The 20,840-nt window shown below is 43.8% G+C and overlaps 1 protein-coding gene across 7 annotated transcripts in view; it reads left to right on the forward strand.

The window, feature by feature from the left end:
* The window catches only part of NIPAL3 (NIPA like domain containing 3), a 49,228-nt gene that overhangs the window by 14,253 nt on the left and 14,135 nt on the right, over window positions 1-20,840 (forward strand). For 6 of the 7 annotated variants that reach the window (XM_057551355.1, XM_007175136.3, XM_057551358.1 and 3 more), the window contains 5 exons: window positions 5,594-5,662; window positions 7,282-7,453; window positions 10,031-10,090; window positions 14,345-14,490; window positions 18,394-18,490. In XM_057551355.1, the coding sequence (XP_057407338.1) occupies window positions 5,594-5,662; window positions 7,282-7,453; window positions 10,031-10,090; window positions 14,345-14,490; window positions 18,394-18,490 (544 nt within the window). The remainder of the gene's footprint in view (window positions 1-5,593; window positions 5,663-7,281; window positions 7,454-10,030; window positions 10,091-14,344; window positions 14,491-18,393; window positions 18,491-20,840) is intronic. The other variant, XM_057551367.1, reaches the window with a different exon arrangement.

Raw genomic sequence — 20,840 nt, forward strand, 5'->3', positions numbered from 1 at the left:
ATGAAGCAAAAATTGACAGAATTGAAGGAAGAAATAGTTCAACAGTAATAGTTGGACACTTTAATACCACATTTTCAATAATGGATAGAACAACTAGACAGCAGATCAGCAAGGAAATAGAAGACTTGAACACCACCATAAACCGATTAGACCTAACAGACATCTATAGAACACTCCACCCAACAGTAGTAAAATACACCTTCTTCTCAAATGCACATGGAGCAGTCTGTGGGATAGGCCATGTGTTAGGCTACAAAACAAATGTCAGATAATCATATAAGCATGTCCTCTGATCATGGCAGGATGAAATGAGAAATCAATAACAGAAGGAAATTCACAGCAGCAAAGAGGGAAATTCACAAATATGTGAAAATTAACCCATGGTCAATGAAGAAATCACAAGGGAAATTAGAGACAAACTGATCCTAAAATTCTGTGGAGATGCCAGGGACTCCAACTAGCCAAAACAATCTTGGGAAAAGAAGAACAAAGTTGGAGGACTCATGCTTCTTGAATTCAAAAATTATTACAAAACTACAGTAATCAAAACAATGTGGTCCTGGCATAAGGACAGACGTACAAATCAGTGGACTACAATATAGAGACCAGAAATAAACCCATACATCTATGGTCCGTTGATTGTTGACAAGGGTGCTAAGACCACTCAATAGGGAAAGAATGTAAAGTCTTTTCAACAGATGATGCTCGGACAACTGGATATCTACATGTAAAAGGATGAAGTTGGACTTCTTCCTCATACCATGTAAAAAAAATTAATTCAAAATGGAGCAAAGATCTAAGAGCTAAAACTATAAAACTCTTGGAAAGAAACATAGGTACACATTTTTGTGACCTTGGATTAGACAACAATTTTTTAAAATGATGACACCAAAAACCATACAAGAAACAAAAGAAAAAAATAGATAAATTAAACTTAATCAAAATTAGAAACTTTTGTTCATCAAAGCACACTGTCAAGAAAGTAAACTATAACCCTCAAAATAGGAGAAAATATTTGCAAATCGTATATCTGACAAGGGTTTAGTATCCAGACATATAAAGAAATCTTACAACTCAATAATAAAAAGACAACTCAATTTAAAAATAGGCAAAGCATTACACAACATTGAAAATGTACTAAATGCCACTGAATTGTATACTTTAAGATGATTAATAGTCAACTTTATTATATGTGAATTTTTAAAAATAAGCCAAGGATTTGAATAAACAGTTCTCCAAAGAAGATAAACAAATGGCCAATATATACCTAAAAAGATGCTCAACATCATTAGTCATTAGGGAAATGCAAATCAAAATCACAATTAGATACCACTTCACACTCTTTAGAATGGCTATCATAATTTTTTTTTTTTTTTTAAGGAAAATAACAAGTGTTGGCAATGATGTGGAGAAATGAGAACCCTTGATTGGTGGGAATGTAGTTTGGTGTAGCCACTATAGAAAACAGTTTGGCAGTTCCTCAAAAAGTTAAACATAGAGTTACCATATGACTGAGCAATTCCACTCCTAGTGGAATGTACCCAAGAGAACTGAAAACATATGTTCATACAAAAAGATGTACACAAATGTTCATAGCAACATTCATGATAGACAAAAAGTGGAAATAATTTACATGTAACTGATGAACAGATAAACAAAATATGGTATATCCATATAATGGAATATTATTTGGCCATAATAAAGAATGAAGTACTGGTTCATGCTATAACATATGAACCTTAAGAACATTATGCTAAGTGAAAGAAGCCAGTCACAAAAGACCATATATTGTAGAGTTCCATTTATATGAAATGTCCAGAATAGGCAAATCCATGGAGACAGTGAGTAGACTAGTGGTTGCCAGGAAATGAGGGGAGGGGAAACGGGGAATGAATGCTAGTGGGTTTGGGGTTTCTTTGAGGAATGACAGAAATGTTCTGGATTTAGATATCAGTATGGAACAACTTGATGAAATCTGGGCATTTTCAAGATTATGTGGCAACTCTGGCTGTTCAGTGGTTAGGACTTGCGCAGCCAAAAAAAAAAGATTATGTGGCAACTCCGGAAATCAGATCCACACCCGGCCCCCTGTTTGTTGTTGCTGCTTGTTGTGGTTTCTTATTGTTTGCTTGGTTAGTGATTTTTCTCAAATTTTTTTGTAAAGTCTGTGTTTTCTGTTGTGTGTGGCCTATCCAAGTCTGCGTCTGTTAGCTTGGTGGTCAGTTTGTGTTTTGATAGTTTCCTTAAACGCCTAGAGCCAAAAAAAGGAAAAAAGGAAAAAAAAAACCTCTCCCAGTCTTTGCAGACTGGCTCTGTGCTGGGGCACTACTCCATCGTTTACCAGTCTATTTACAACTCTGCCTTAACTTTTACTTGCTGTTCTGCCCAGCCTGAAGGCCACCTGAGGTGAAGGCTTAGCATCTTCTCAAGTGTTTTTGGAGCACGCATCCAGCCCTGGGTATATGAATAGTCTTGATTCCCCAGGATACACCAGAGCTTTTAAAAGCCCTCTCTCTCTCCACCCCACACCCCCATATCTTCTTTCCCAACTTCTTCCTGCTCAGGCTTTTCCTTCTGTGTATTGTTCATCCCAGTGCTGTCCCTTGCCTCAGGATGCTGCAGCCAATACTTGTGACTTTAAATTCTTTCAGCAAAAGCATCCCGGAAGCTGACCCCCCAGCCCTGGTACTGCTCCAAGTCAGGCAAAACAAAGGCAAGCCCTTGCACTGTTCCTTCAGGGAGCTGCCAGACAGGTTGGAATCCACAACCTCAATTTTTTTTTTTAATTTTAATTTTATATTGGAGTATAGTTGATTAACAATGTTTTGTTAGTTTCAGGTGTACAGCAAAGTGATTCAGTTATACATATACAGGTACCTATTCTTCTTCAAATTCTTTTCCCATTTAGATTATTACAGAGTATTGAGCAGAGTTCCCTGTGCTATATAGTAGGTCCTTGTTGGTTATCTATTTTAAATCACAACCACAATTTTTAAAAAATAAGGTCCTTATTGCTCCCTGTGTCCTCATGACTGCCATAGGTCTGGAGTGTAAGGGATGGTTGGCAGGCAATTTAAAATGCCACATTGCTCTCTGAGCATAAAGCAACTGCTTCTTTCTTCACCAAGCCTTCCCCTTCTTATTATAAGTTTTTAATTAGACTCCAGAGTTCTAGAAAAGTTGATTCAGACAGTGTTTGCCAGTTCCTTCATTGTTTTACTGGAGGGATGGATCCCTGGAGTTCTCTATTCCACGATTTTCAATGGCATCACTTATAACATTGTGAAGATACTAAAAAAAAACACTGAATGGTACACTTTAAAAACGTCAAAATGCTGACTTTTATGATTTTTGAATTTGTCTCAATGAAAAAGGTAGTGACACATTAAATAAAGATATTCTGGTTTCATAGAATGGCCTTAAAGAGCATTTAGAGCCAGGCATTAAGATGGGAAGACATTAAAATACCTTAACTGAGCAAAAAAGGGGGGAGATGACCAAGCAGTAGAGTGATCCATACTCAAATCAGATGGACGATCAAAGCCACCCACTAGTAAATGTCTGGAATAGAGTCACATCTTGAGTCCCAGATAAAAATTGCTGGATCGTTAAGCAACATTGGTCCACTAAGAAAGCACATCAGTTAGCTATTGCTGGGTAACAAACCACCCGAAAACCTAAGTAGCTAAAAACAACAACCATTTTACTGCTCACAATTCTATGAGTCAGGAGTCTGGACAGGATCTAAAAGAATTGAAATCAAGATCTCGAAGAGATATTTGTACTCTGTTGTTAATTGCAGCACTATCGACAGTGGTCAAGATGTGGAAACAACCTAGATGTCCATTGATAAGTGAAGAAAGAAAATGTGGTTTATACTACAATGGAATATTACCCAGCCTTAAAAAAGAAGGAAATTCTGGAACATGCCACCACATGGGTGAACCTTGAGGACATTATGCTAAGTGAAATAAGTGCTAGACTGAATGTGCCTCGCCTCCCCCCCCACCCCAAATTCGTGTGTTGAAGTCATAATCCCCAATGTGATGGTATTTGGAGATGCAGACTTTGAGAGGTAATTAGGCTGTGAGGGTGGACCTCATAAATGGGATTAGTGCCATTATAAGAGAGAGAAGACAGAGCTCTCTTTCTGTACCATGTAAGGACACAGCAAGAAGGTGTGCATCTGCAGACCAGGAAGAGGCTCTCACCAGGAACAGAATCAGCCAGCACCTTAATCTTAGACTTCTCAGCCTCCAAAACTGTGAGAAATAAACGTCTGTTGAGCCACCAGTCTATCGTATTTGTTATAGCGACCCAAATTGACTAAGGCAATAATCCAGTCACGGAAGGACAGATACTGCGTGATTCCACTTATATGGGGTATCTTAAATAGTCAAACCCGTGGGAGGAGACTCTTGAGCAAAGGAGGAGTTGGGAAAGCCCATGCTGGGAAGAGAGGATTCCTATTTGGTTAAAATGATGCATTCCTTTGGTGTTTAGCGGGATAATGCTGGAGGGTGTGTTGAGGACATAACATAGTGTGGTTTAAATGCTGGGCCACTTACACTTTGACCCAGCAGTCCCACTTCTAAGAATTTATCCCAAGGGAATAATCCTCATAAGTGCACAAAAATGCATGAACTAGAATGTTCGATCACAGCATTGTTTTTAAAAAAGGAAAGAGCCTAAGTATCCAATAATACAGAAGCAATGATAGAAAATATGGTACATCTAAATGGTGAGTTATTTGACATTTATTCAAAGTGGTGAATTAGATATGCCTATCAAGAGAATGTATTTATAATATCTTAGGTAAAGGAACAGGTTATAAAACAAATTATAATATTATTTTTATAAAAATAAATTAACATTGCCATTGACATCAAAATTCATGGACAGAAAAAAATTTTTACAGAACCCAAAATGTTTGCAGTAACTATCTCTGGGGGTTTTAGAGTGACACATGGCTTTTTATCTTTTTGCGTTATTGTTCTTTTCATTTATATTTCCTAATTATTCTACAGTGAATATACGTTTGGTAATCATTGTATAAAGTTAAAAAAAAAATGCCGTGCTAAGGAATCTGAACCTCATTCTTAAGGTGACGTAAATTAAATTTTTACAAATTAAATAATTAAAAGTGCCCTAAGCAACTTTGCCACTTAAAAGAGTCTCATTGAGACCCCTCTGGGAATAGGAAGACTCCATTGATTAGATGGCAAATAGTATCCCCACCTGTGTTTTTCTTGTAAATTCTGACTTCTGAACATTGCTTTTCTGCGCAAGACCATACCAAGTCCATACATTAAGGGGACTGGAAGAGCAGATTTAGGCCTTATCAAGTCCTTGTGACTGGAGGACAAATGATGGTGCTTTCTGGTAGTGTCCCATTGCGGGCCGTGTTCTGTAAACCAGCAAGGCAGCCAGAGTAAACTCGGGTAGAAAAATTCCAATAGTGTCTGGGGGGCGTGGCTTTGTGATGGATGTTGTTGGTTTTGTTTTGGGACAACAAACAGTTGGATTCAAATGTGTCCTGGGGCCCCTTGGCTTAGGCCCAGCTCATGTCTGCTCCTGTGAACTTTCCTTACAGGAAAACTTGATCGGCGCCCTCTTGGCGATTTTCGGACACCTTGTGGTCAGCATTGCGCTTAACCTCCAGGTACGTTTCAGTCACCAGCACTGCCTGGGGCAGAGATACAACCGACAGCCAGGGTATCTGGTGCAGGCCCGGCTGCCTCCTCTCTGGGGGACATTGCCTATTCCATCCCAGGGCTGGGACAATACCTTTTAGGTTGTTCCAGAATCTCCCTTGATTCTTTGCCCCCGCTTCATCCCCCATCACCCCTCAACTATGAAGACAGTGCTCTCCGTTACTTAAAAGTCTCTGGGGGGCGCCTTGGAGCAGCTGCTGTGGACGCCCCTGCCCCACAACTCCTCGGCCTAGTTGAGCTCACAGGCAGCTGTGGTTTAGAGCCAGTTGACGACACCATGGGAACTGGCCCCACTGGCTGCAGGTGCAGCTGGGAAGCCAGCTGTGTGTGTTGGGTGCTGGTGGCGGTTGTTAATGCCCCGGGGGCAGCCTTCAACCAGTGGGGGATGGGAGTCAGTGGATAAATGCTCCAGGCCCCCGTCCTTGGGTAGGATGGTTCTGAGGGGGAGTTCACAGGGTTTCTCAGAGGGACTGAGCCCCAGTTGCCCAAAGCACTAACTCACGGTGAAAGCACCCTTCCCTGGTCCTCCTCCCTTCCCTGTCTCACTTTCCCACTCCCTGACTTATGCTTCCTGGAATCACCTCCCAAATCAACTCCCTGCTCCCCAGCCCTTGTTTCAGGGACTGCTTCTGGGAAACCCAGTCCAAGACTTGACACCTGCCAGCAGGACAAATCCCACAGCACACTGGCCAACGCTTTCCCCCAGCGTTGCACAGCTTCCAGCTTCGGCGAGCCGCTGTGCCCCTCTGGAGCAGGCACATGAACACGCTGCTTCCACATACACGCACATGTGTGTTTCTGTGTGTTTCCGAGGCTGCATGGTCTCTTAGCTCCTTATATGGTTCCCTCTCTTCTCTCTGCAGACCAGCACCTCTGCTTATGCATCTGCTTCCGTGCAGCCCTCATCAAGATCCTCCCCACATGGCAGCCTTGACCCTCTAAGTCAACATGCCTTTCTGGCTTTCCTTAGTCACTGCCTCAGGGTCTGTGTCCCAAGTTCACATGTCCAGAACCAGGAATATTGTCCGTGCTTGGGCCAAGTATCCACCCGAGGGAGGGCAGGGTCCACTAGCACCCACAGGGCTGCCCAGCAGAGCTGCCAGCATTTCTACAGAAAGGAGTGTATCCAAGTGGGCACACTGAACACGGGAACTCCTGGGCATTGCTATTAGAGGGAAAAGTCAACCCAAGGGCCAGGCTAAAGTGGGGGTCCTTAGATCATGGCTCCCACCCCAGACTGCTCGTTGCCTGTGATGTGCATCAGAAATGCACATTTCCAGGCCTCACCCACATCTGCCCGCTGAGGATGAGGCCCAGACACATGTATTTTTTCAAAGCTTCCCAGGGAATTTAAGGCTTCCCAGCCAATTTGAGAACTACTGTCTCAGAATAGCAACCTAAGATTTAGATCACTACTGCTTTACTCTTGTCTGAGTCAGAACTCCAAAAAAACTTGACAGATCTCCCCAAACTATTTTTAGAAATGGGGGGTGGATTTAGGATTTGTGCATCTTAGCATCTTTTCCCTGGAGATCTGGACAAATCGCATTCTTTCTCGGATTTCTAGAAGTACTGTCACATCCGCCTCGCGGGCTCCAAGGACCCTCGGGCCTATTTCAAGACCAAGACATGGTGGCTGGGCCTGTTCCTGATGCTGCTGGGCGAGCTGGGCGTGTTTGCCTCCTACGCCTTCGCCCCACTCTCGCTGATTGTGCCCCTCAGCGCTGTCTCTGTGATAGGTAAGACCCAGCTCCCACCCCGCCCCTCCCTTGGGACTTGCCCACCTCTGTGAGCAGGTCACTGCCAGGATCAAAGAGACTCACCAAACCAGCTTTTGCTTTGCTAGTAATACCTAACACTTACAAAGGGCTTCATACTCAGCAGGACTTGCTCTAAGCACTTTACAGATAGTGATTCTTCTAATCTTCCGGGCAGCCTTTTGAGGGAGATACTGTTATTATCCCCATTTTACAGATGAGGAAACCGAGGCACAGAGTGGTGAAGTTACTTTCCCCAAATCACACAGCTAGCTTGAAGCAGGGCTGGGATGCAGACTGGCTGTCTGCCTCCAGAATCTGTTTAAGATTCGGAAAGTTTATCAGAATTGCTTTTTATTTCTACTGCAGAAGGACGATAAACCTTGACACATTCATCCTAACACCGTCAAGATAAACTAAGCTTTCAGAGTTCAGGTATTTCACACCTCTAAGAAATGCACATTCAGCTTATTCTCTGATCTTTTTACATCAACTGATACCATTTTTAAAACATCACTAACTTTCTCATCTGCCATTTTTCTATGATTTCTGTAATCACTGAACCAGTGTTTCAGAACGTTTGAACCAACTGGAAGACAAAGGAGTTTTAATGTCCATGAAGTCACAAATAAAATAGAATTAGAAAAAAAAATTCTTTTCTTCTTAAATAAAAGATGTTAGTAGATTAGTGAACAATAGTTTTTTGTACATAGGAGCAGGGACAGTGAACTTGCTTTGAATTGTTTCCTTCCATCTTGCTGGTAAGCATTACAGTGCCGAGAAGCATTTCTCTGCTCTTAAAGGAGAAAATCGTATTCTGAGTCTTAATCCTCCTGGAATTAAGAGGGCCTCTTCAATACCAGGGATGGCATATGCGTGGCATTTATGTGCCCCTGCAGTACCCAAGGCAGACATCACTAATCAATCATAGTGAGCCTGGATGGGCCCTCAGAATTCTCAGAGCTTCAGGCAGTCATTACCATTTACTAGGAGTTGGCAGAGGAGCGGAAATCTATTTGCTTTCCCTGATCCTATTTATTGAAAGCCCCTCTTTTTCTTGATCAGTGTTGGTAAACAGGCAGCCTACAAGATGACTGAGGTCCTCAGTCATGCTGTGTTCTTTCCCACCCAGTATCGTTTCAAAATATCATTTGAGTGCCTTTAGTTGAGGCAAGTTGTCTGCCGTAGTCTCAGCTTCTCTCTACTGTCTTTCATCTGGCCCACTTTCTACATCTGTGTTGTTGCCCAGCCCCAATAGGTATTTAGGTTTGTCCTCTGCCCATTGCTCATCTATCCAAAGGGCTCTCAGAACCTTTATTGACAATGAGGAATATGTGACTGAATGACTTAAGTGCTTTAAATCTTAGTCTTTGAATTTTAATAAGGATCAAATAACCAAATTCTTAAAAATGGGCTGAATTATAATGATGGGACTTCACATATCATCCCCTAGAAATGAAAGGGTTCTTAGAGTTTCTTAAGTCACCAAGTGAAAAATAATATTAAAAATAAATATTAAAATAATAATCACCATTTATTGGGTACCTATTACTTATTAGTCACTGTTCCAGGTACTTTAATAATAATAATAATAACTCAGTTATTGAGCATGTACTAAGTGATTTGCATATATTATCTCATTTAATTACCCCTATGACTCTGAGAAGTAGGTATTTTCAGTGATGTGCTGATAAACCAACTCGAGAGAATGAGAGAAGAAGAAAAAGAAAAGAAAGAGGAGGTGGAGGGAGGGAGGGAAGAAGGGAAGGGACAGAAAAGTGGGGAAAAAAAGACCTGATTTTTAATGTTTCTGATGTAAAGGGTGTAAATACCCACACTGTCGCTGATTCCAAGCTACCAATGGTTTCCTGACTGTTAACCCTCAGCAAGCTGGTGAAGGCTGGATCCAGCACACGATTTCAGAGACTAGGAGACTGACTCTCAGGTGAAGTGACCTACCCAGGTTACCCAGCCAGAGGAGGCAGACCTGAGATAGTAACCCAGGTCTGTTCACGGTGAATGCCAGCCCCATCCTTTAGGACAGTCACAAGAAAGTTTGAGTACATCTGCAAACGTGGAAGAGTCAGGGAGTGAAAAGAAAAGAAGCAGGGGGGAAATGTCAGAGGTAGACATTGCCTTCTGAAGGAGCAAGAGCCCTGGCCTCCAGCAGTCCTAGGTTCGAGCCCAGCCTTTCCTTGCCAGCTGCATGGTCTTGAGTGGGTCCTTTCCCTCTCTTAGCTTCAGTGTCCCCATTTTTCACATGGAATCATAACAGTGCCCACCTCAAAGAGCAAACACGCCAGAAATAACTTGTGTAAGTTGCCTGTCACACAGCAAGTATTCAACCCCTGGTGTTCCTGGCCTTGTAGGAAATCCTCAGGGAGGCTCAGAGAGGAGCCTCTGTTTCTAATAACAAGAGACTGAGCTCTTGGGAGCATGAGTGAGAGCTTAGGCAAGCTCCAGTGCAGATGAGCCAACCCAAAGGGCACTGGCGAAGGGACTCCATTTGACTGATGGCAGGCTCAATGCTCTTCTCCCTGTGCTTTTTTTTTTTTATAGCCAGCGCCATCATAGGAATCATATTCATCAAAGAAAAATGGAAACCTAAAGACTTTCTGAGTAAGTTCGTGGATTTGAGCTCTGTTCTTAATTTTATGCTTGTGCTTTTTTTCATTATAAAACCAGCTCACCCCAATTTAGAGATCCTTTGTCTCCTGCTCCCCAGTGTGGTTCTGTATCCCACCCTCATGGCTCCTGAGAGCTGGGTTTTTTAATCAGTGGTTCCCAAACTTGGCTACACATCAGAACCATCTGTGCAACTTTTTAAAATGGGCTTTCATTTATTTCATTCAATCAATATTTATTGAACATCGACTGCTGGGATTTTAGGAGGCCCAGTAAAAGGCACCCTCTTTCCCTAACTGAGTTTTAAAACAGTGAGAACTAAACAAGGAAGTCAAACACAGGAGATCAGTAGTTATGCTTTATTACTAATAAAAGCTAGATTAGAACGTGCAGCCACATGAACTTGCTTACACTCTCCCCCAATGCGCTCCAGCCCACAGCTAGACCTTGGGCCAGTCTCCCAAGGAAATATTTGGGTTTACAGAATGGAACACTTATCCTGAATTACTGCCGTACATATCCTGGGGCAGAGAAGGGAAAAAAAAAAGATCAGAGCCTGAGTGTTTAAATTATTTCGATAGATTAACTCCATTCGGTCGAGAAATGCAGACCAATGGGGCAAGAGGCAGAAGTGTCGGTTCATTGGAGCTTCCTCCACATAGAAACCCAAGGAGTGGGGAAGGAGTTACCTACTGAGTGCCACCCTCTGTTGTAGGTGCTGGAGATATAGCAGTAGGACAGATGAGGATCCTACTCTCATGGAGGTTACCGTCTAATGTATATGTGTGTTGGAGGGGAGAGCATACAGTAAACAAGTTAACTATATAACTAACTAAATAAAATAATCTAGATCTTAGCAAGTGCTTCAGAGAAAATAGAATGCTTTTTGTTGGGGCACTGGGGATGTGGGGATGCTTTTCCTAGACTGGTCAGGGTTAGACTCTCTGAAGAGGTGGGGCCCAGATCTAACTGATACTAAGGAGACTACCAATGCCAAGGTCTGTGGGCAGTGTTCCATGTAGAAGGAGCAGCAGGTGCAAAGGCCCTGAGGCAGGAGTACGCTTGGTGTGTCCGGTATCAGTAAGGCCAGTGTAGCTGGAGGGTGATGAGTAAAGGAGGAAGCAGGACATGAGAGCAAGGAGGCATGGAGGAACTGGATGATGCAGGGGCTTACAAGCCATGCTAAGGAGTTAAGGAGTGACATGATGGTGGGTCCAGGCTCTATCCTCAGAGACTTTAAATCTGGGCTGGGGCCTGGGCATTTGCATTCTCATAAAGCTCCCCAGGGTGAAGTATATTAGTCTGCAACTTGCTTTGAAATGTATCCAAGAATAACCTGGCTTGATGAATGAGTGGAGGGATGAAGAAAATGGATCGTGATATGGGATAAAGCAAGTATAATAAAATGTCAATTTAGAATCTAGGTGGTGGGACTATGGGTGCTTACTATTAAAGATTTTTTTTTATATAAATTTATTTTTATTTATTTATTTTTGACTGTGTTGGGTCTTCGTTGCTGTGCGCGGGCTTTCTCTAGTTGCGGCAACTGGGCTTCTTATTGCAGTGGCTTCTCTTGTTGTGGAGCACGGGCTCTAGGCATGCAGGCTTCAGTAGTTGCGGCACGTGGGCTCAGTAATTGTAGCTCGCATGCTCTAGAGCGCAGGCTTAGTAGTTGTGGTGCACGGGCTTAGTTGCTCCACAGCGTGTGGGATCTTCCCGGACCAGGGCTCAAACCCGTGTCCCCTGAATTGGCAGGCAGATTCTTAACCACTGCACCACCAGGGAAGTCCTTGTGTCTGAAAGTTTTTAAACACAAAATGTCAGGGAGAAGAAGCTCCCAAGATGCTGCAGACACACAGCCACATTTGGGAACCATGGTTCTGAATCATTGGTGTAGAGTAACAGCAAGATCGGGCCAGGAGGTGGAAAAAGAAAAGGATCTTACACTGAAAAAAGCAGAACTACTGCTCAGCAAACAAATGACACCACAAAGACCAAAAGACTCAGAATGATTTGTAGTAATTCTGCTGGGGAAGGGGCGGGGCTGGGCTGGTTCTGAGATCAGTGTAGAGGTTTATGTCCCTTCCAGGGTCATGCTAGGTGGTCCTGGAATGAGAGGCATGCCCTATGTGAATTAGAAAATGATGCCCCTCTGGGCATCTATAGTTCTGTGGGCAAATGCCTTGGTGAGCAGAGCATGGGCTAGATTTTAGCCCTCGTCACTGCCCTTGTGCAGTGAGCAACCTGCACAACTGTACCTGGCTGCCCTGCTTAGAGTTCTATTAAGTACAGCAAACATTCATCCAGTGCTAGACCTTTGCTGGACAACGCAGGCATATTGATGAGTAAGACCTGTCCCTGCCTACAGAGAACTTAAGACAATAGACTTGCCCAGAACTTACCATGTTGAGTTTAACCATGGTTCATTCATTCACTGAGCAATTGAACAACTGGTTTTTGAACACCTTTTGAAGCCTAGAATGAAAATAAAAGACATTTAATATGGTATCACATTTCCTCGAGATAGTGAAATGAAACAGGTAGAGTTAATTCTATCACAGAAAAATCCAGAAGCCTGTGGTCACAATATGTGCAGCTCAGAACTCACAGCCCTTTTCAGCTTGCCTGGGGCTGGGCTCACTCAACTTCAACCAGAGGCTTTTCACCAACCCCACAGGGTTCAACTGGAGTGTGACAGGACCCTGGGGAAGAGTCAGGAGACTCTGGTTGTTCACCCAGGAGCATGCCTCCTGGGCCACCAACAATTTCTGTCAGGTCTGAGGAGTAAAGTGTTGATAGTATTTAGATAGTTCCCTTGGGAGTAAGTTAAATAGCCAGTTGGGAGAGGCTGAGACAGTTTTTCAAAGGCATACCGTAGGCTCTGAAGGTTTGCTTTTGAGGTTTTTTTGTTTTTTGTTTTTATCTAGCCCATCTAGCTTTAGAATGTTCCTTGTAAAATGCATATTAAAACCAGAGTGCAATACCAGAACAGCTAAAATGAAGAAAAAATATGCAGTTTTGCTCATACGCTACTGGTGGGAGTGTAAATTGGTATAGCCACTTTGGAAAACCATTCGACAGTACCTACTAAACTGGACATCTACATCTCCTGTGACCCAGGAATTCCACTCCTAGTTTTGTACCCAATAGAACTACATGCATATGTTTTCCAAATGACATGCACAAGAATGTTTGTAGCAACGTGATTTGTTATAACCCAAGACTGGAGACTGCTTAAATGCCTATCAACAGTAGAAATGATAAATTGTATCCTATTCACACATGGACCACCATACAGCAGTGAGAATGAAGAAACTACCACCACATGCCAGGATACAGATGAATCTCACAAACATAGTCTTGCATGAACCCAGACACAAGAAAACGTACTGTACGAATCCATTGATATAAAGTACAAACCCAGGCAAATGGTCAGTGCTGGTAGGAGTCAAAGTGTTGCCCTGGGGGTGGGGGCTAGTGATTGGAAGGGGACACGAGTGGGGATTTGGGGGTCCTACGAATGTTCCCTTTCTCGACCTGGGTGCTAGTTACATGGGTGAGTTCACTTTGTAAGAATTCATCGAGCACTTTTTTGTATGCATGCTATCTTATTAAAAAACTTTTTTAACACTAAATGTATCTTAAAAAAATGACAGGGCTTCCCTGGTGGCACAGTGGTTGAGAATCTGCCTGCTAGTGCAGGGGACACGGGTTCGAGCCCTGGTCTGGGAGGATCCCACATGCCGCGGAGCAACTGGGCCCATGAGCCACAACTACTGAGCCTGCGCGTCTGGAGCCTGTGCTCCGCAACAAGAGAGGCCACGATAGTGAGAGGCCAGCGCACCGCAATGAGGAGTGGCTCCCGCTTGTCACAACTAGAGAAAGCCCTCGCACAGAAACGGAGACCCAACATAGCAATCAATCAATCAATCAATCAATAAATCTTTTTTTAAAAAAATGACATTCAGGGGACTTCCCTGGCAGCCCAGTGGTTAAGACACCACACTTCCTCTGCAGGGGGCACGGGTTCGATTGCTGGTGGGAGAACCAAGTTCCTGCATGCCTTGAGGCGTGGCCAAAAAAGTAGAAAAAAAAAATGACATTCATGAAGATACTCTATTTTTTTTCAAGTAAAGAAAAACCCAAAATTCAAGCAATAGCACGTCCCCATATGTTACCCCAAAGACACATGCTGGCCTGGGGCGGGCACTTGCAGTAAGCCCTGTGATGGCCTCCCCCTCCCTGCAGGGCGCTACATCTTATCCTTCGTTGGCTGCGGTCTGGCCATCGTGGGCACCTACTTGCTGGTGACATTCGCACCCAACAGTCACGAGAAGATGACAGGCGAGAACATCATCAGACATCTTGTGAGCTGGCCTTTTCTCCTGTACATGGTAAGAGAAGCCTCCGGTCCTTCCACCTGAGATGGTGGGGGTGGGGATGGAGTCCTAGAAACCAGAAACCCAAATTCCCAGCAAGACGGGGTTCACGGGAATCATGACGTATTTCACAGCGCCGAACACCACGCTCGCAGAGAGCATGTAGTTCCTGGGGAAGTGCTTTTTTTCACTTGTATCCTGAGTAATGTCTAAAACTGCATGTATAGTATGATAACTTGATTTTTTTAGAGGTATTTGTAGGTCTGTACGTTACCTGTAAAAGATTGGATAGAAAAACAGAAACTCCATCAGTAGTTGTCTCTGGGAGATGGAATTATGATTGTGTTTTTATTTCACCTTCGTCTTTACATATTATCCAAAATTTCTACAGTGAGGATTTAACTGTTATGGTAAGAAAAAAAGTTAAAATTTTCAACAGTTAAAGAATGTTATTTTTTTTTTTTTGCCCGCTATCACACAGCTGATAGAAGCTCATAGAAACACAGGAGACACTGCAGACTTTATCTTCTAAACCCCCAACCAGAACTAATCAAGGTTACAAATAGATTACAATTGACTAATTGTAATCTAAATTGATTACAAATAGACTAATCAAGGAAAACATCTAAGGTATTTGATAAAGCTACTGGTGTATTCCTGCTCCCCGCCCCCCCCCACCATGTTAAACACTTTTTAATGTATTATCTATCAACAAAAATAACCAGTAAACGAGGAGTTTTATTTGAGCCAAACTGAGGACTATAGCCTGGGAGACAGCCTCTCAGATAACTCCGAGGAACTGCTCTGGAGAAGCATGGTTTTCAGTACAGTTTTATATCTTCTCAGGTCAAAGAACATTAAACAAGTCAGGGATACATTCCTTTAAGGTATAAAGCAACAACAACAAAAAACAGATCAGCATGTACACAGCAAGTCGGTTTGTCCTTGGTACCTGGGAAGGGAATCTTATCATCGCAGGGGTACTAGCATTGGCATCCCATGAAGGGAGGCATTTAATATTTATTTACTTATTTATTTTTAATATTTATTTTTAATGTGAACGTTCTTTACTTCTGGTCAGTGTACCCTTTTCTTTAATAATTAAAGCAGGTGTACAATGTATGTTTGAAAGGCCACAAATAGGCCGTTTTAGTTAACATAATTTTTTTTTTAAATTTCTCCATTTTAATCGTTTTTTTTTTCATATTTATTTATTTACTTGGTTGCACCAGGTCTTAGTTGCGGCAGGCGGGCTCTTTAGTTGTGGCATGCAAACTCTTAAGTTGCGGCATGCACGTGGGATCTAGTTCCCTGACCAGGGATCGAACCCGGGTCCCCTGCATTGAGAGCTCAGAGTCTCATCCACTGCACCACCGGGGAAGTCCCTGTTAGCATAAAATCTGAGTTAAATCATGTATAAGCCAGAATGACTTCCCTAGACCTCAATGTGTGAAAATTTGTTTCATCACATCTCAGACTCCCTCGATAGTCCTATAACATAGGTGTTTTTCTCCCCATTTTATGGATGAGAAAACTGGATCTCAGGGTTAGCAAACTTGCTGAGAGTCCCGTGAGAGCAGAGCTGGACCTGAAGCCTGCCTGCCTGCCTGGCCTCACGTGTCACCACAGCCTGCTAACGAAGGAGTTCACTGTTTTGCCTTGACTCAAGCAGCCTGGGCCTGCTGTAGAGGCCCCGAACGTCCTTTTTCCTCTGATTGCCCGTGAGGCAGATGATAGATTTCCCCAAGGTTGGGGCTGTGTCATCTCCCTAGCGCCAACCAGCCCCAGCCTTGACCTGTAGGCATGGAGAAGTGTCTGCCGGGCAGAGCCAGAGACCCACCTCTTCAGGAAAAACTTAACCCCAGAACACAGGCTTCTCTTTCAGAGCGTCCTAGGCTCGAGTCCATTACATACTGTGTAGCCGTAACCAAGGCACTTAGCCGCATGCTCTGCCTCCTTCTCTATACGTTAACTGGCGGGGTCCCTGCACCCGGGGTGGCTGTCAGGTCCACCCAGCACGTGACAGATGCTCAGTGACCAATTCAGTTTGGCTTCCTCCATCCTCACTGTGAGGCAGTGCTGCTAGCTGGAAAGATTTGGCCAAATCAAATTCAGTAAATATTTATTGAGCGTCTGCTTTGTGCCAGACACTGTGAGTATAAAAACTAAACGAGACAGGCTGACAGAACTCATGGTCCATCAGGAAGCACCAACACATATACAGCCATCTCGCGATAGAACGCAAAGTGCTCTCCCAGCGTGCGTTTAAGCATCATGAAGAATGGTGGGGAGATCGGCCACTCCCACCCCCCTGCCCAAATGTACGCACATCAGTTGGGAATGTTGATGAGTAACTGTACATCTGCTTGATGGCGTATTTTGCAACAATTAAAGATAATTATGACAACTCCATAAAACATGAAAATTGTTTACGGTAACTAACAATGGCCCAGCACAAAACTGTGCTTTGACTGTGATGACAAGTAGATAAAATATGTATTCACTGTGACAAAGACAGGAAGAAACAGGAAAATGAACGCAGCTGTGTTTTATGGTCTCTAATTCTGAGGAATTTAACAATTTTTTTCTTTTTAAAATGCCCATTAATGTTTCTGCATTGGTTTTTGTGATAAATGAACTTCGGTAGGAGGTTGGGATAGGCAAACAGAGCTGAGCCATTGCTTTAGTTTTTTTTTTTTTTAAAGATTATTTTGATGTGGACCCTTTTTAGAGTCTTTATTGAATTTGTTACAATACTGCTTCTGTTTTATGTTTTGGTTTTTTGGCCACGAGGCATGTGGGATCTTAGCTCCCCGACCAGGGATCGAACCCGCACCCCCTGCATTGGAAGGCAAAGTCTTAACCACTGGACTGCCAGGGAAGTCCCTATTGCTTTAGTTTTGCTGGAGGCTGGGGCTGGCTTCACTCCTTGGGAAAGTATTGCCAAATGTCTGGACCTTTAAGGAATAGAAAGGACAAGCTGTTGCTGCAAAGGGCGGGGAACTTCTCAAACTGCAGAGTTTTCAAACTTGCTGTTGTCTAGTAAGATTCTACTGATGGAGCACCTTCTGAACACCAGGCACTGGGCCCCCATCTGCAGGCAGTGTAGCCTAGTGGGAAAGCGCATGGGTCCTGGAGCCAGACTATCCGGGTTCAAATCCCAGCTCTGCCATTTGCTAGCTTGGGATTCTTCATAGAATTATTACGCTGATTTAGTGAGTTGAGTAAAGATAAAATGCTGAGAATAGAGCCTGGCAGATTTATGAGTTCATTAAGTATAAGCTGTGATTATGGCCCTCTAAGTTAAGAACTCTTATCCCTGTTTCACAAAGGAGGTAACTGAGGTTTAGAGAACTTAAGTGACCTGGCTAAGGTCACACAACTAGTTTAGAAGGAGATCCAAGCTCATAACTGGGCCTCCCTGACTCCAGAAGTCCTCTTTTTTCGACTCTACCAAGCTGCACGCAGTGGAGGCTTGGTTTGCAGGCAAGTGGTGTATCTACTTACATACTTAACCAAAGAGCTCTTCTCCTCAACGAACAAGCAGCTCCCTCTTTGACCAACTCCCAGTTTTAGTGGGGGTTACCATGGAGCAGTGAGATGGGACACCAGCTCAGCCTGATGAATCTTGACCATCCAAGACAGGGTGGACCTGAGGCCAGCACAGCACCCTCAGCGCCTCTCCACGAGGTGAACTGCTCCTCAGAATTGGGAGTAGAGAGATTCAGCGTTCCCTGCTTTCCTGCAGGATATGTATCAGCGGTTTGGGAAATACTGGATGTTTCAATTCCCTTTCAACTCTGAGGGCCTGTGACTGATGCAATCAGCAGCATAAACTCCAGCCAAGCCCTCCAGGGTCTCCTGGTCTTGCCTGTGGCCCCCGCTGACCTCCCTCCCACCCCTTGCTGCTCTCTGTAGCTCGTGGAGATCATTCTCTTCTGCTTGCTGCTGTACTTCTACAAGGAGAGGAACGCCAACAACATTGTCGTGATTCTCCTCTTGGTGGCGTTACTTGGTAAGTGAGGGTCCTGGGGATTGAGTGGGGATTACCACCACTAAGGAGCACCAAAAGGAAATGTGGGTTTTGTTTACTGAGCTGTGGCATCTGGACCCAGGAGCTGCTGGAGGCCGGCTCAGGCTGGTCCCTCTGCATCGGCGGCTGCAGGAGCTGGGTCCCTGCTAACCGGACGCAGGTCTTGTCAGTTCCATCGTGCTGCTGATGGCTTTCCGTGTTCTTGCTCAAATACCACGTCTCCTAAGTGCCAGGAGCGGTGCTGCAAACTGGCTAGAGCAGTGGGCCAGACAGACACCCAGCCCCTCAGGGTGCCACCCATTCGAGAGGGAGGAAATGACAGTAAACGAGTTGACAAATGCATAGATAGTATAAGTTTGGGCAGTGACAATTACAATGACGAAGAAGAAAGCAGAGTAAGGGTAGGGGTGGGGTGTTAAGAGGTTATTTCAGAGAAGTCAGGGGTGGAACAGGTTCCAACAAGTGAGCCCCTAAGGGTCCGTGTAAGACCTATCAGAGGTTAAGACTTAATTCTGGATTCAAAGGCGAGAATTGATTTCGATTTTGCTCTCTTTTTTTTTTCCTTTTAAAGGCATGGGTGCAATGGGGGAAATGGCTCCTAAATCAGATTGGGGCAAGGCTCTAACCCCACGTAGAGTTAGATTTACTAACTAGAGCTGTGAGAAGCACCCCTTCTTCCTGGAGAGGGAGAAGTGGGTGCGGCCCTGCCGCTACCTCCTAGTGACTGTCCCTGTGTCAGCTACGCTGTCCTCTAAAAATGGGCCTAAGAGAACACCCAGATCTCGGGGGGAGGGGCGATTAAATGAGATGAGCACCGGTCCCCAGTGTGTGTCGTTTCCTTCTGTCCTCTGACAGCAAGCCCCCATTCCAGCGACAGGCCATAAAACACACAGATATGTCATCATAGGACAGGGTTCCATTTTTTTTTTTTTAACAGCTTTACTGAGATATAGTTTACATACTGTAAATCTCACCTGTTTAAAGTATACAATTCAGTGATTTCTAATATATTCATAGAGGATGCAACCATCATCATAATGGAATTTCAGAACATTTTTGTCACCCCAAAAAGAAACCCTGTGCCCACTAGCAGTCACTCCTCATTTTTCCATCCTCCCAGGCCCTGGCCAGTCACTAATCTACTTTCTGTCTCTATGGATTTGCCTTTCTGGACGTATTACATAAATGGAATCGTACACCATGTGGCTGTTTGTCCCTGGCCTCTTTCACTGAGCATCATGTTGTAGAGGTTCATTCCTGTTGCAGCATGACTCAGTGGTCCGTTCCTTGATGATTTTGTTTGCAAAGTGGATTGGAAGATCACGGTCCCAAAATGTTCTCTCCTGGTGAGTTGGAAGGTCAGAAGGTTCTGAGACACGTTGGCCAATTCCTTTGTGCCCCCTCCTCACCAACGAGGACAGCCTGGAGAAAGTGCTTGTCTTAACTGCCTGCCGATGTTTGAAAACTGTAGTCTAAGTAGCTGAGGGGCCCAGAAGCCGCTGTGTCTGCTGGGCTGTTGGCAGGAGAAGGCAAAATGAGCAGACGCTGAGAAAAATAGGAAAGCAAAACATTTCAGCCAGAACAAGGAACTTCATTTGTACCATACTTGGGAGTTCTTTTTAATTCCTGCTCTGGCAGGGGGATCCAACAGTTTAGAATTAGAAGTTTCTGCAGCACTGGGTAAAGCAGTGGTCTCCGTAGTGAGGTGAGTGTATGGGAAGAAAAAATATTAGAACTGGTATTTATTTTTTATCTCCACCTTTTAAGTATATTTCCTACACATGTTTTATGATGTATATACCATATAAGCACAGTGTTACATGACTATAATTTTAAAATAAATAAATGTATATATATTTGGAAAGTATATACATATGCATAGGGATATGCATTCCAAAACATGTGGAGACCTCTGGTCTAAAGAAATGTTTTTAAAAATACCAGCGAGTAAGCATTTTAAAAGACCAAAAAAAAACCACAAAAAACTCCTGAGCTCTGTACACACCACATTTTTCTTGTGATTGCTGTGAGAATGATACTCAAAAGAAGTTCATTTATACATTCGATTGTTTTGACCTTGCATTGTGTTCCAGACACAGTGCTGCCACTCTGGAGTTCAGAGTGAACTCACTACCCTTTCTTGGTAGAGTTTAGAAGGGCGTTTGGAAGTACCCTTCGGGGTTTTGCTTTCCTCTCTGCTTTCATGGGAGGGTACAAAAGAACCAATGCCAATAGGATCTTCTCACTGTGTAAATCACTGGCTGGGCTCTGCCCGTGTTCCTTGCATCTTGGTCACCTTGTCCTTTGAGTTTATAAACTGTTCCCCCGCCAT

Source organism: Balaenoptera acutorostrata, chromosome 1 (genome assembly GCF_949987535.1).
Source record: "Balaenoptera acutorostrata chromosome 1, mBalAcu1.1, whole genome shotgun sequence".
Lineage (NCBI taxonomy): Eukaryota > Metazoa > Chordata > Mammalia > Artiodactyla > Balaenopteridae > Balaenoptera > Balaenoptera acutorostrata.